The 15,656-nt window shown below is 45.8% G+C and overlaps 2 protein-coding genes across 2 annotated transcripts; both read right to left on the bottom strand.

The window, feature by feature from the left end:
* Window positions 1–5,500: 5,500 nt before the first annotated feature.
* LOC120968292 (uncharacterized) lies at window positions 5,501–6,533 on the bottom strand. The gene is made up of 2 exons (XM_040394912.3): window positions 6,187–6,533; window positions 5,501–6,076 (listed from the first exon to the last, which is right to left on the bottom strand). The coding sequence occupies exons 1-2, from the start codon at window positions 6,248–6,250 to the stop codon at window positions 5,718–5,720; spliced, it is 423 nt and encodes a 140-aa protein (XP_040250846.1). The 5' UTR covers window positions 6,251–6,533; the 3' UTR covers window positions 5,501–5,717.
* A 2,265-nt stretch (window positions 6,534–8,798) lies between these two features.
* LOC109767274 (uncharacterized) lies at window positions 8,799–9,478 on the bottom strand. Its single transcript, XM_020326040.3, has 2 exons — window positions 9,365–9,478; window positions 8,799–9,231 (listed from the first exon to the last, which is right to left on the bottom strand). The coding sequence occupies exons 1-2, from the start codon at window positions 9,423–9,425 to the stop codon at window positions 8,900–8,902; spliced, it is 393 nt and encodes a 130-aa protein (XP_020181629.1). The 5' UTR covers window positions 9,426–9,478; the 3' UTR covers window positions 8,799–8,899.
* Between the last annotated feature and the right edge of the window lie 6,178 nt (window positions 9,479–15,656).

The following is a 15,656-nucleotide window of genomic DNA, read 5'->3' as shown; positions in this document are numbered from 1 at the left end:
GAGGGGGAAAATCCAACCGTTATGCTCACAGCCCGCACCGAGCGGTACTACCGCTCCTACGAGCGGTACTACCGCTAGGGCGGCAGAAGCCCAATGAAACAACACTGCAAACGGGCAACAGGGCGGTACTACTGCAGGAGCGGTACTACCGCCTGCCCTTGCGGAACTACCGCGCGACCATGGAAGTAGAAATAACTGCCGCGCCTACAACCGCTGAAGCTAGCTACGAGAAAAAGGCGGCACGGTACTACCGCTCACAGGGAGCGGTACTACCGCGCAAGGGCGGATGTAAAAAATTACATCCGCGCCTACTACCGCACGCAATCAGCGACAGGATGCGAGGCAGCGGTACTACCGCTCACCAGGAGCAGTATACCGCGTAGGACGCGGAAGTAAAAAATTACTTCCGCGCCTACTTCCGTGCGCGCCAGCGTTCTGGGCTAGAGGCAGCGGTACTACCGCTCACAGGAGCGGTACTACCGCTGGCCCCTGCGGTACTACCACTCCCTTGAGCAGTACTACCGCACGCCACAGAGGCTTTAGCACTTGGATGCCTTCAAAATGCAGCTAAAGACAACAGATGGATCCAATAAAACCAGAACTGCCATAACTTCTGCAAATGAGCTCCGAATTGAGCAAACTCAAGCTTGTTCGATACAAGACAATGAGTGGCATCCAACAGAGAAGAACCGGCATAACCTCCAGCATCGAAAACATCATAGAAGATGCAAGTGAACTCTTCGATGAACTCGAGCTTGTCAACAAGATGACCAAAAGCTCCAAAACTCACAAAGAGAAGCAAACAAGAACCAAGAAAGATGATGCAAGGATGCAATGGTTTGAGCTCTCTACGAATGATATGATCAAGCTACTCACCGAGAGCCCCCCTTGGTAGTACGACAATCGATCCTATAACCCGGTCTCCCTACTACCATCATGAGACTGATAAAATAGAAAACCTATCAAGGGCAAACCTTTGCCTTGCACATGGTCCACTTGAGCTAGATGAAGACGATCTTGACTCCCTCAAGTTGGACCACCTTTCTTGATTGCGTTGGCTCGATGAAGACTAGTTGATTGCTCCGCCATACTCCATTATGAGTGAGCCACTCTTCTGCACATCTTCACAAGTCCATTGTCACCACAATGGACGACAAGCTTCAAGCATTTGATCTCTTCGTGATGCTTCCTTGAACTTGCACACCGCAACCTAACCCCACAAAGAACTCTCACGAAGATCATGGGTTAGTACACAAAGCGTAATTGACAATGCTTACCATACCATGGGATCGCTTGATCCCTCTCGGTACCTCTTCTATGCTTTGTGTGTTGATCAACATGATTCACTCTTTTACTTAGTCTTGATCAACCTCTCACAAGACCATTTAGGTAATTCCTTGAATAGCACCTTGGTCATCACAAACTCTCCTTGAAACCAACAAATGTACTCCAAGAAAAGCCTATGGACAAAACCTTCAAATATAACTCAAGGCAACCATTAGTCCATAGAGATTGTCATCAATTACCAAAACCAAACATGGGGGCACCGCATGTTCTTTCAGAAACCCTCATGCCAACTTTCGAGGGAATGAGCTATTCTGGACCAAGCAGCAGAATCTCATTTATCTAGATGTCATCAAGGCCAAGCAAAACACCTATGTGGAGGTGAAGTGGATCAACATGCATCACATGCGAAAAAAGGTGCACCGGGAATACTTTGGTGAGGCTTTAGACCTAGTGGAGCAATTTGGCATTGAGCATATCATCTCATTCCACAAAGACTATGATCCTGAGATCCTTGCTCAGTTCTTTGTCTCAGTGCATTTTCATCCCAATGAGGATAGGACCATGACTTGGATGACCAATGGTCGGCAACTGACTGCTACTTGGAAGGAATTCATGACTTTGCTTGGGGTTCCGGATGAGGGGCTCGCCACACCCCAAGGTGTTCGCCCTCATGCCAATCCCGTGTCTGCCAACAAGAACAAGCTTATGCCCTTCTATGTGGAGAAGAAGCTCTCCAATGGCAAGTCATCTTGGGTACTCAACTCCTTTCTTGACATCATGCAATGGATCTTCCGCAACACTCTCTTCCCACGCATTGGGGACAAGGACAAGGTGCATGCCTATCTTGTGGATATGATGCTCCTGTGTGAAGAAGCTCGCAACTCTCAAACACTACCACTTGATGTCTCACATATCATGTGGCATGAGCTTCGGTTTGCGGTCTACAACCGCAAGGTCCCCATCTATGGACCTTATCTATTTCAGTTGATCTCGGCTACTTGGGAGCGGGTCTACCCTCAGGATGAGTTTGAGGCCCCTGGTTGGATCCGGCATGAGCCCATCAACCTCCGTATCAAGCCTCAGTAGGCCAACACTAGCTCTCGTGCTGATACTGCGGCTGCCATGGACGTGGATGCAAATGAAGATGAGGAGGAGGCAGCAGACGAGGACAGCTCTGAGGGTTACATCCCTCCCACCTCTAAGCCTTCTTGGGCTAAACGACTGAAGAACAAGATGAAGGTTTTGTTCTGTATGCAGGCAAAGGGGCAGTACCAGACCCATGTGGCTTCCAAGGAGACTCGCCGCCGCGACAAGCGGATTTTCAGGACCTTTGGCGAGAACATATCTAGCGGGTCAGAGGTGCACATCACCCCAGAGGCAGAATGGATGCGCAAGCAGGGTTATCGGTGGACGAGTCTGAGGAGGAGTCCGTCCCAGCTGCAGAGTCTGACGGGGAGCGTGCAAGTGACTACTCCGCTTGAGCCACCACTATTGTTGTAGGTGTCCTATCTGCCTTTTTGGCGTCTCGAAGCCAAAGGGGGAGAGAGTGTAGGATTTGCGAGTTGTGTCGTGTTTGGGTCAGTTGAACTTTGTTTATTTCGTTTGCTTTGGTTTGCTTTGGTTTGTGCTCGCGAGACCTTCTATCATATGGTGTAAGACATATGCACTCTATCGTACCGTAGTGAGCTTATTCTATCTTGTGCTTATTACATTATGCTCATGTCTATCTTACTTAGCTTTAGCCTTATTGCAAGATTTGCCATGTCTATAAAATATAGGGGGAGTGTTGATCCTAGTATGTGTGCCGTGCAGTCCAAAGCACTCATCGAGATAGCACACATCTAGAGGGAGCCCGTCTATATTTTAGAGACTTGGGGTTTGCCCTTGCTCTTTGCGTTATACCCTCGTGCAAATCCCGTGTTGTTATCAATCCACCAAAAAGGGGGAGATTGTAAGGGCATTTTTATCCCTTAGTTGGTTTTGGTAATTGATGACAATGCTTTTGCGTACTAATCATGTGCATCGAATACTTCAGATATATTGACTAGGCACAAGATGATTTGGTTCCCCTCGAAGGCTATGGAAGACGGCGTTTCTCTTCGTTTCTTTTCGGTGGTATTGAGTCGTAGGGAAGCCGTACTATTAAGAGGGGGTCCGCGTTGGAAAGGTTGGGTGGATTCATCACGTACACATCTTCCTTTGCACCTCCTTTCCTCTAGCCTTTGGAGTATCCTATGTTTTCCTTGTCTATGCAAATATTGCTCTTGCTTGCTGAACTAGGGCGTGCGGTAGTACTGCTCCTTAGAGCGGTAGTACCGCCCGCTGGTGCGGTAGTACCGCTTCTAGTAAGCGGTAGTACCGTGGTATCTGACTTAGTTCCGCAAGTACGCGGCAGTAAGGGGCGGATGTAATTTTTTACATCCGCGCCTCGCGCGGTAGTAGCGCTGCTGGCTTACGGTACTACCGCGTCGGGTTTTTGCATCGACTCCAACTCTGCGGAAGTAGCCACGGATGTAATTTTTTTATATCCGTGCCTTCCCATCTCTGGACAGCCCCTGCCTTGCGGTAGTACCGCGCCAGCAATACTACCGCCCTCTGCTTTAGTGCATTTTAGGCTGTTCTGGTCTCTGCTGCGTGGGCGGTAGTACCGCGGGGCCCTGCGGTAGTACCGCGTGCCCCTGCGGTAGTACCGCGCCTCAGGTACGGTAGTACCACGTTGCGCAGGCTGAGTTGGTGGATAACGGTTGGATTTGTTCCTCCACTATATAAGTGGTGTCTTCCTCCTCTAGTTGACCACCTCTTCCACCTCCAAACTCCATTGTTGCTCCAAGCTCCATTTTCGCCCGATCTCCTTCCCTAGCCAATCAAACTTGTTGATTCTCTAGGGATTGGTTGAGAAGGCCCCGATCTACACTTCCACCAAGAGAAATTTGAATCCCCCCACTAATCCCTTGTGGATCTTGTTACTCTTGGGTGTTTGAGCACCCTAGACGGTTGAGGTCACCGCGGAGCCATAGTCCATTATGGTGAAGCTTCGTGGTATCGTTGGGAGCCTCCAATTAAGTTGTGGAGATTGCCCCAACCTTGTTTGTAAAGGTTCGGTCGCTGCCTCCAAGGGCACCAATAGTGGAATCACGACATCTCGCATTGTGTGAGGGCGTGAGGAGAATACGGTGGCCCTAGTGGCTTCTTGGGGAGCATTGTGCCTCCACACCGCTCCAACGGAGACGTACTTCCTCTCAAAGGGAAGGAACTTCGGTAACACATCCTCGTCTTCACCGGCTCCACTCTTGGTTATCTCATGCCTTTACTTGTGCAAACTTATTTGTGCTTTATCTCTTGCTTGCGTGTGTGCTTATTGTTGTTGCATCATATAGGTTGCTCACCTAGTTGCATATCTAGACAACCTACTTTGATGCAAAGTTTAAATTGACAAAGAAAAGCTAAAAAAATGTTAGTTGCCTATTCACCCTCCCCCCTCTAGTCAACTATATCGATCCTTTCAGACGGGACCATCTTTTGGTTTGACACATGGTTGGGGTGGATCTCCGTTGTTTGCCGAGTCCTAGACTTGTTTGCGAGTAAATTGCACAAAACCACCACTTTGAAGGCTAGGCTTGCGAAAAACACTACAATACATTTTTTTTGCAGAAAACACCGCGTCTACGGTAATCTTTTTGCAAAAAACACTGATCGGCGGATCGGGCTCAGTTAAGTGAGTTTATGACAAATAGGGCCCGCCAGTCAGGCTGACGTGGCACCAATTTCTCACACCGTTACATGAAAACGTTTACTGGACATGGGTCCCGCTTGTCAGCCTAACAAGCCTCTCTTTGGCATTCCATCGAACAACTTGCGTGCAGTGCACAGGCCGCCGTTGCGAGGGCGCAGGGATCCTGCTGGTGGAGACCTCTGCCTTGGTCAGGGTTGGGACGAGCAGCGGCAGTGAGCAGCAGGCGCACGCAGCGGGCGCGGCAAACAGCGAGCAAGAAGCGGGCGCGGCAGCAGTGAGGCGTGACGGCCACGGCGAGGCGCGGTGGCAGCAGCAAGGCGCGGCAGCCGCGGCGAGGCGTGGCGGCCGCGGTGGCAGAGAGGCGTGGCGGCCGCGGGCGCGACGAGCAGCGAGGCATGGCGGCCGCGGCAAGAAGCGGGCGCGTCGAGCAGCAGGCGCGGCGGCAGCTATCTGCTCGGACCCTGATTTTCGCATGTACGATTGTGTTTGTGATCCCCAAATACAAGCCTTTGTTTTCTCAAAAATGAAATGAAACATTTTATCGCCGGCTGGGCAATTTCTACTACCTGGCCATGACTATGGTCATCGCTTGGTTTTGACGCACGGTATGCAGCGGCGAGAGCGAACAACGAAACAAGATGTTGGTGCCACTTTCTAAAGCGGCACCGTTGCATGGCTACCGGAGTATCACTGAACATCAGGGTGCAGCCTGCGGAGCCGGCGAGGGGGCTATGGAGCAGTCGAGGAACGACGAGACGGGCCTGAAGCTGATTTCCATGCTCGAAGCGTACACGAACAAGACCGTCTCGTTCGCATGCATCGGCTGACCGCCGTTGAGAGTGCAGAGCGCGCCGTCGTCCCCGGTCGGCACGACCACGCCGGCCGGGTCGACGCTGACGGTGGAGTTGAGCCCCGCGCACGCCAGCTTCACGCCGAGCTGCGTGCAGACGCACCTGTTCTCCACCGTCACCAGGTAGTGCGGGCGCCCTCCGACCTTCCCCGGCATGGTGGTGTGGTTGACGAGGAGATCCGACGGTGCGCACGGCTGCGCATGGCCTGCGTTGCCCACTTGTTAGTTCCTGGTGTTTGTTTTGGTGTCCGGAAATGCCGAGTTCCTCTTCCTTGTGTGTGCAAAAAACAGTTTATATACTATAGTACATGCGTACCTTTGTTGCTGATGAAGGAAAGCAAGATACAGGCTGCAAGGATCAGTACGAGCTTGGCCTCCATGCTGATCAACGAGATGTTGTCACGGTTTTTGACAACTGTATTGCTGAGATGATGTATACTATTGTATTCTGTTTCTGTTCTGCATCACGGTTGCCTTTTATAGCCCACTGTACGGTGAAAAATGAGGAAGTCTTTTATTGATTGGGAAGAATTAATTTGATTCATGGTAGGAGTATAAGATAAGTTAGCATTTAAAAACATCCAATGTTTGAATAATGAGCAATTATTAAACGACAAATGTTTGGTCTTGGCATTTATTGCCTTCAATATTAAAAAAATTGGCCAATAATAGGCACCCGTCGCCGATGGCTTGGTTTCCAATCGTCTTTTACCCTTGTCCAAATCTGAAAAGAACACGAGAAAAAACCATAGCGACTGCCCCCTCCCCGCGTCTACGCTCCCTCCCTCATGCCAGGCGCCTGAGCGGGCCACCCTTGCCCGTTTGCCTCGCCCCCGACGCTCGACGTCGTCAATCACAAAACAAAAAGGCCGTTGGCCGTAGCAACTTTTTCGCCGCCTCCCTGATGCATCCATGGTAGCTCCACAACGCCGACCGCGACACCCTTCCTCTCCGGTGCTGCCCACCCCCGGTTGCAGCATCAATGGCGACAACAACGTCAGTTATAGCCGAAGCTAGGGGTAGCAAAAATGTGGGCTGGTTCTAGCAAAATCTAAGACCGTGATAGCAAAAGTTGATGTTGGTTCCAACAATAATGGATTTTGAATACCCGGTGTCTAGGCACCCGGTTATCAGTCCCGTCCGTCGAGAGAACAGTTGCTCAAGATCTGGACCCGGCCCTGTACCACACGTTGCATTAGCAGGTCTAGGACGGGAGACTGCAAATACTCTCTCCGTTTCTTTTTAGTCTGCATATAATATTTTGTCAAAGTTAAACTTTATAAAGTTTGACCTAGGCGCCTAGCTGCTTGCACTGTTCATCATAGGGAAGAATCCAGCATGCTTGTCTAGTGTCTACATCCGGATTAACATGTCAGCCTGCTATCAAGAAAAGAGATACACCAGTCGGCCCTCGTGCAAACAAGCGAGAAGACCTCTCACCCCGTGAATCATTTTGCTCTTTGCGAAAGTTATAACATTAATCTACCGAAAATAAGACCTCCATTCCATAATGTAGCGCGTCTGTACTTCCGAGATCTAAGTTTGACCATAAATTTAACCAACGAGACTGATTGCGTCGGGAGCAAAAATTCTTCCACTGGATTATGGTCAAATTTAGATCTTGAAAAGCGCGCTGTCAATGCGCTACGTGCAGATGCCACTCCGTGGATCGATGCACTTCTCGGACAATGGCTTGTATAAGCATGATGGCCCTGCAAATGGTGTGTGGCTCGTCAGAACAACCCACGAATCTTGGTGTGCATCGACGGACAAGATAACAGGGTGTCGGTGCACTTGGGTGCTATGGCACCTTTTCGTTCCAACAAAAGCCAGCAAGACAGTAGTAGCAAAAATGGGCGTTGGTTCCAACAAAAACTGAAGATGGCGGTAAAAACCTGGGGCTGGTTCCAACAAGAAACACCCAAATTCCGGATCCTAGCAAAAAAAGTTGCCGGTTCCTATAAAAAATGCCGTTGGTGCCAGCAAAAAAGAAATGGTTGTAGCAAATAATGTCGTCGGACGCAGCAAAAAAATAATCCCATTGTTGATCCCAGCAAAAAAAAACACTCGCCGGTTCCAACAAAATTTACCACCTGTCGTAGTGAAATTTGACGCTGAATGCAGCAAAAACACTCCCAATTGTGGATCTCAGCAAAAAAGGTCATCGATTCCAGCAACTATTGCCGCCCGTGCCAGCAGAACAAATCACTGGTTGTAGCATCTGTGTCGCTTGGTGAAAAAAGGGGGGCAAACCCAACACGTCCCTGTTATCTAGCCCAGCGCTTGACGCAACACCGGTGCTCGCTGGGTGCAACAATGGGACTGGAAAGTTCCAACACCCTCTGACGCAGCCCGTTGCAAAAAACTTTGGTCGATGCTCTTGTTCGCCATAGGAAAAATGCTCGTCGCAGCGCGGGGGAGGAGCGTGATGCCGGCGACCTCGCCGTCGATCAAGGATGAGATGCGCGCGCCAGCAACAACATGGCCCTTTCGCGTGGGGAGGAGTGGTGGAGGCAGAGATTTGTTACTGGCAGATCTCGCTGGATTCGGTCGGCGTTTGTCTTCAGTGTATCTGTTTGGATCCAATCTTCGTTCGTTCATGTTTGTGTTTCTATAGGTTGGACCTTTCCAATCTACACTTCTCTTCATCGGTGATGGTTAATTTTCTGGTGCGCTGGTCCTATGGAGGCTTAGCACGACGACTTTCCGGTTGTGTACTACAAAAAAGGTTTGTCCGGGTCTGGTGAGGAAGAGACGATGATGTGGCGCGTCTTCGGCTCGCTCCAGTGCTTGTCCTCGCCGCTAGGTGGTCTACGAATCTGGATATATATATTTTACTTTTGATGTTTTTTTACTAGCTTAACAGTTGATGAATAAACCGAAAGATTTCCCCACAAAATAAATAAATAAGAGTCGGCAAGTACTCCATTTCTTTCCCACGCTTCCTTCTTTCCACCACCAGCTGTATATTTTTCCATGGTTTTTAGAGTCCTCAAACATTTTTTTTTTGCGAAATGAGTCCTTAAACATTATGGTGCTACGGAACATTCCATGTACGACGAGACGGGCCGGAAGCTGATGTCTGTGCTCCACGCGTAGCTGAACGTGACCGTGCCGTTTCCATACACCGGACGACCGCCATTGAGGGTGCAGAGCGCATTGTCGCCGTCCGGCGTGATCGTGTCAGCAGGGATGACGTCGATAGAGGAGTCGAACCCCGCGCAGTCCATCTTCACGTTGAGCTGCATGCAGACGCAAGTGTTCTTCACCGTCACCACGTGCTTCGGGTACGTCTCTCCGGGCTGCGCCGGCGCGGTGGTCTGGGCGACGACGAGGTCTTTCACTGTGCACTGTGCGTCTCCTGCATTGTCCGATTGTTAGTTCCCGGTGTACGTGCATGCTTATGAAATGGAGAATATTAATAAGATTTTCAATGCAAAGTAGCGATGTGTTCAGGTATTTGTGTGCGAAAACGATACTGTATACATGCGTACCTCCATTGCTAAAGGAAATCAACAAGCAGGCCGCAAGGATGACTACAAGCTTGGCCTCCATGCTAGTCACTAAGTTGTGCGCACGGTTGCTCTATATTGTATTATGTTTCTGTTTTGAATCACATATACTGCATATAGGTCGCTATTTATAGGCCATTGTACGCTGAGACTTGAGGAAGTGATGCATTAATTTAGGATTAGACATGGATAAGTGATGCATTAATTTAGGATAAGTGATGTAGTACTAACTCTCCACGCTAGGATTCAACCTTCTTTTGCAAGATTGCGAAGAATGCATTTGAGGGTCCGTATAGAAGATAATAATATAACACTAAAAATCTCTACTTCTAAAGAGGAGGTTGATAGCTTCTCCTCACTGATTTATTTTCTTCTGAATTTTTCCGCCTCACCTCACACCACCCCCTCCTATTAAAAAATCAAATCTCATTAAAGCGGAAGATCTTGTTTCCTTTTTTTTGGCATGTGCCGATTCAATTCAATCATGTAATTAAGAATTTAGAAATCGCATCATATGTGAGATCACCTTCCTGAAAAACAAACATAATACTTTTCTCGATTACCTTACAAAAAAGATACTCCTTAATGTGTTGTCATTTATTGTTTCAATATCTCTACTATTAAATGACAATCACAACTTTTCTAATACAACAAAAGTAACATATATTTTTTCTTATCTTACAAAATCACATATATTTTCTTACCTTACCAAATCACATATAGCTATACTATTAAAGGGGGGTTGGTAGGCCGGTACGCATATTTTATTTTCTCTTTCACGGTTTATTTTCGCCTTCACCTCCCACCATCCCCCCTGCACGATGGTTTTTCTTCCTTGCACACTCCCACTTTGTGGTGGCAGGCGGGTCATCGGACCGCCACGCAGAGGCGTTCGTGGACGCGGTCATATTATATTTCTTCTCGGTCATATAGCGAGTCAGGGAGACTACATTCTGAATAAATCAAGTGTGTCCATTCAAACGTCAAGAAAATCATTCAGAAAATGTGTCCTACAAATGAATCCACTTCAAGAGGCGCGTCAAATGTGTAATATATCTATTATTAAAGGAAATATTTACGCAGTCGTCATTCGTAGCAGCCATTAATGCGAAAATAATTTGGAAATCGAGCGCTGAATCAATTTAGAAATCAAACCATTAATGCAATTAATTATCAAGCAATTAATTACATATGTAATTAATTAGGTCCATTTAAATTGCAATTTTTTCCGCATCAAATCAATTTGGAAACCGAGTCATTAATGGAATTAATTAGTTAGGCAGACAATGAATTATGCCTATAGATAATTAGAAGTAGAGGTTTTTTAGTAATTAGGCATGTAATTAATTGATTTGGTTTGCAGTTAGTTACGCATGTAGAGAATTAGGTAGGCGGTTCGCGCCAAATCATATTGAAAGCATTCGCGGGCAAGGACGGTCAATAGGCGCACAACAACATGGCCGAGCACTGCTTGCCAACATGGACAATGGCCACCATGCGCTAGCGACATGGGCGACCAAGCATTCACCCAGATGGATGGCGACCATGCTCTGCAGGATGTCCACACGCTGACGGTTGCCGAAACATTCATCGGCGAGGACAACACGACACTACATTAGCGAGGTAGTTCATGCTATAGTAGAAAGGAAGAGTGTTTCAAGAATAAGAAGGAAAAAGGAACAAAAGCGGCCAAATGGTCCATGGTGTTGGAGAAGGAAAGAGTGTTCCAGAAAATAAAGCAAAAAAAAAGAAATAGTATTCTAGGAAATAAGCAGGAATGAGAACTAAAGCTGGCAAGGAAGGAGTATGACAAAGATGCAGCGCCGTTGACGAACGCATTGATGTTGACGTGGTGCTGGTTGGCGCCAAAATGGGTTGGCGAAGAAGCGAGGAGTACAAGATGTAGGGGAGGACGAGGAAGAGAAGAACGGCAAGTATCCCTTCTAGAATTGAATGGTGTGTGGGCTAGAGGTGGATCTTATTCGCTACTAGGGAAAATCCTAGCAGTAGCGTTGCTATTTGGGCTAGCAGTAGCGTGGGTGCCCGCGCTACTGGCACGTCACTACAACTAACTTGTAGCAGTAGTGTTGGTTTTCCCGCGCTACTGCTATACCTACTTAGCAGTAGCGCGATTCGGAGAATGCACTACTGCTAGTTACTAGCAGCGTCGCTCTACCACACGCTACTACTATTATTACGTATTCTATTTATTTTTTATTTTATGTCGGTATTCATACACTGTTATACAAGTTTTTATACAGTAGCAATTTAGAAATTGTTATTACATCATAATGAGTTATTACATCATTGGGTGAAAGAAATATAATAACTCATCATCACCATCATCATAATATCATTAACAACTTATCATCATAATACATCATTGTCATATAACAACTCCTCATCATCATCATTTTCGTCCATGAGACATCATATAACAACTTGGTCACTAGTCATAATAACAACTCATCATCATCATCATCATAGTACTCATAATCACAACTCCTCCTCCTCGTCATTATCATCAACTCTAACACATTGTAGCACATAATAACAACTTCTCATCATCATCATAGTCATAATCAACATTAACTAATTATTCTTAATACCTAGGACCTACTCCTCTCTCCTAGGTAAAATACCATAAAACAGATAAACCGGTCCATCTCCATAATGGAGAATGGAGATAAACCTATCTCCAACTTGTGGCTTGTGCACATTCATGTTATCTCTAATTAGTTGCGTGTGCGCATTCATCACTTTGCTCCATTCTTTGATATTGAGCCTTCCATCATTTGAAGAAATTGAGTATGCACCGTGATAAGCCTTCGAAGGAGTTGGTCGTAAGCTAACCATATGCATATCACCTTCGGTAAACATCATGTCAGGCACAACCTCGTTCGGGAGCCTCTGTTGAAAAACGTAATAGTAACATATATAGTTAGTAATGTAGTTTACTTAAGAAGAATGTATGCAATGAAGTTACCATCATTAACAAAATCTTACCAAGTTTCTGGCAATGAAGTTACCATCAAGCAATTTATGGACTAGTGGCACGTATCCAGTAAATTTTGGGCTGATAGAGTGATTGGTTTTAAAGGCCTCAACATCATTTATGAATGAGACAAGATAACCTTTCTCCTCACAATTAAGCTCGGAGTCATAGCTGTAGTATGTCCTGTCTACAGCTTTCCGAGTATTTTTTAAAGATAAGAAATAAGCTAACAATTATAAATAACTAAGTTTAGTAACAATGAAAACCAAATATTTTTAAATAATAATATAAATTACTTAACTTAACAAATTAGTTTGACAAACTCACATTTAGGCAAAACTGGAGGCATATCCACATCCACCCAATGTCAATATTATCATCATCATCATCTTCGGGACGAATATTAAATGTTATTTGCATACCCTCCTCAAATCCATATGCCTTGTAGAGAGCTTCCCAATTAGAGCAACTGAAATGGGAGTGATTGACCGCATTTTACAGCTTAACCAGAAACACATAACCATGTTTAGTTCTTAAGTGAGCCCTCCTCGTCCCCATATTCTCAAAGTCTTCGAAACCGAGCTTCTGCAAGACATACGGTCTTGCATGGCACGGGGTGTACTAATTGAATTGAAAAAAATCCAGAAATTACACGTTGAACCAAAGAAGCACAAGTGATGATTAATTACGATGAAATGCTTCTCGTTGCGTACCGTACAAACATCAAAGGTCTCTTCCAGCTTCACGGTGAAAAACCTATCATTTTGCAAGTGAGGAAACCTGTCGCACAAACCCCGGTCATTGTAGCGGTACTCGCACTCCGGGATCCTATCGTCATCAAACATCTCATGTGTTCAAAATTTAAAGATTATAAATGTCGTTTAATTCTCTTTCCGGCACGTCCAAGGCACTCGATATTCCCTACATTCTAGCACAAGCCATGCTAAAATTCACAGAAATATCCTATCATCATCGTCAGACATTTCCTATGTTCATAATTCATAGATTAAACTTCTGAATTTCAATATATGTACTACAAAAACCAAATTCGATCATTAATATTCATCACGGGTTGACTTTCGGTCTGTCGAGTCTTCCTTGAAAACTCTCATCTCACGTGGTGTATATGGTGGGCACTCCATCTCTGATATATTCGACTGTCGGTGATGGTCGCTCCTCCCTTCATCCCCGAGTGCATTACACCAAATTGTCTAGCACACAGGAACGAAGGCGAAGCAACCCCCACGACAACAGTCGAGATTCTTCATCTCTGACATTTGCGACCATCGGTGATGGTCGTTCTTCTCTTCCTTCTCGTGCATTACCAAAAGGTCTATCACGAGAAAGAAGAGGAAGAACGACCCCCACGACAACAGTCGACATTCTTCTTCTCTCATATATGGTGGACACTCCCTCACTGTTTTTTGACTGTCATGTATGGAGCCCCAACAGACTTAAAGTCAACCCAGAATGTCGTTTAATGCTCTTTCCGAAAAATCCAAGGCACTCGATATTTCCTACATTCTAGCACAAGCCGTGCTAAAATTCACGGAAAAATCCAGCATAACCTTTGCTAAAAAGGACATATCGAGCACCTGAAATTTGCCGGAACAGAAATTAATCAACACTCCGGCAAAACATAGGCCACTCGGATGTGTTCCCTGCAAACATAGGCCACTTGGGCAAGCACATATCCTATTTGAGCAACACTAGATATACATGTTTATATCTACATCAAAGTTGAGCAACACTAGCTAGTACACAACACTAGATATACATGTTTACTCACTATAGACGATGGCTGTCGAGGATGCGGGTGCCGTCGGTGATCTTCTGGGCGTCGTTGACCGGCTCGCCGTTGATATACCCTGCACCACACATGAGCATAAACACATGATCATTCAAACTTGGCGCTCATTCACAATGGTTCAATGTAGAACTAGGTCTCTCTCTAAATTTGGCAATGTGAGATTGACATAACTAAATACCCTAGTTCTACTCTATTCAACACTTACTAAAAATTTCTATTACTATAATTGCTATACCTAAATTTTCTTACAACAAACTTCTATTACTAAATGTGATAACTAAAAATTTCTCATATAGCATTCCAGTACATTTCTATATTGAAAATTTTCTACACATAAAAATTTCTATTACTTCAATTTTTTTACTAAAAATTTCTATTACGATAATTTATTTTCCATTCTATTACTAGTTATAATCTCTACCAACTAAGTGTCCAATACATGTTTCTACCAACTAATTTTTTAACTAATTAACTAAACAGGGAGGGATGAGCGAGGAAGGGAGGGAGGTGGAGGGAGGGAGCTAGGTGGAGGCAGGAGGAGGACGAGGTGAAGGAAATATGCCCTAGAGGCAATAATAAAGTTGTTATTTATATTTCCTTATATCATGGTAAATATTTATTATTCATGCTAGAATTGTATTAACCGGAAATTTAGTACATGTGTGAATACATAGACAAACAGAGTGTCACTAGTATGCCTCTACTTGACTAGCTCGTTGAATCAAAGATGGTTAAGTTTCCTAGCCATAGACATGAGTTGTCATTTGATTAACGGGGTCACATCATTAGAGAATGATGTGATTGACTTGACCCATTCCGTTAGCTTAGCACTTGATCGTTTAGTATATTGCTATTGCTTTCTTCATGACTTATACATGTTCCTAGACTATGAGATTATGCAACTCCCGAATACTGGAGGAACACTTTGTGTGCTACCAAACGTCACAACGTAACTGGGTGATTATAAAGGTGCTCTACAGGTGTCTCCGATGGTACTTGTTGAGTTGGCATAGATCGAGATTAGGATTTGTCACTCTGATTGTCGGAGAGGTATCTCTGGGCCCTCTCGGTAATGCACATCACTATAAGCCTTGCAAGCAATGTGACTAATAAGTTAGTTGAGGGATGATGCATTACGGAACGAGTAAAGAGACTTGCCGGTAACGAGATTGAACTAGGTATTGAGATACCGACGATCGAATCTCGGGCAAGTAACATACCGATGACAAAGGGAACAACGTATGTTGTTTTGCGGTTTGACCGATAAAGATCTTCGTAGAATATGTGGGAACCAATATGAGCATCCAGGTTCCGCTATTGGTTATTGACCGGAGACGTGTCTCGGTCATGTCTACATAGTTCTCGAACCCGTAGGGTCCGCACGCTTAACGCTGACGATCGGTATTATGAGTTTATGTGTTTTGATGTAACGAAGGTAGTTTGGAGTCCCGGATGTGATCACGGACATG

The sequence above is a fragment of the Aegilops tauschii genome, chromosome 1 (assembly GCF_002575655.3).
Source record: "Aegilops tauschii subsp. strangulata cultivar AL8/78 chromosome 1, Aet v6.0, whole genome shotgun sequence".
NCBI classification, from domain to species: domain Eukaryota; kingdom Viridiplantae; phylum Streptophyta; class Magnoliopsida; order Poales; family Poaceae; genus Aegilops; species Aegilops tauschii.
The sequence above is the reverse complement of the archived record's forward strand: the minus strand, read 5'-3'. Positions and strand labels throughout refer to the sequence as shown.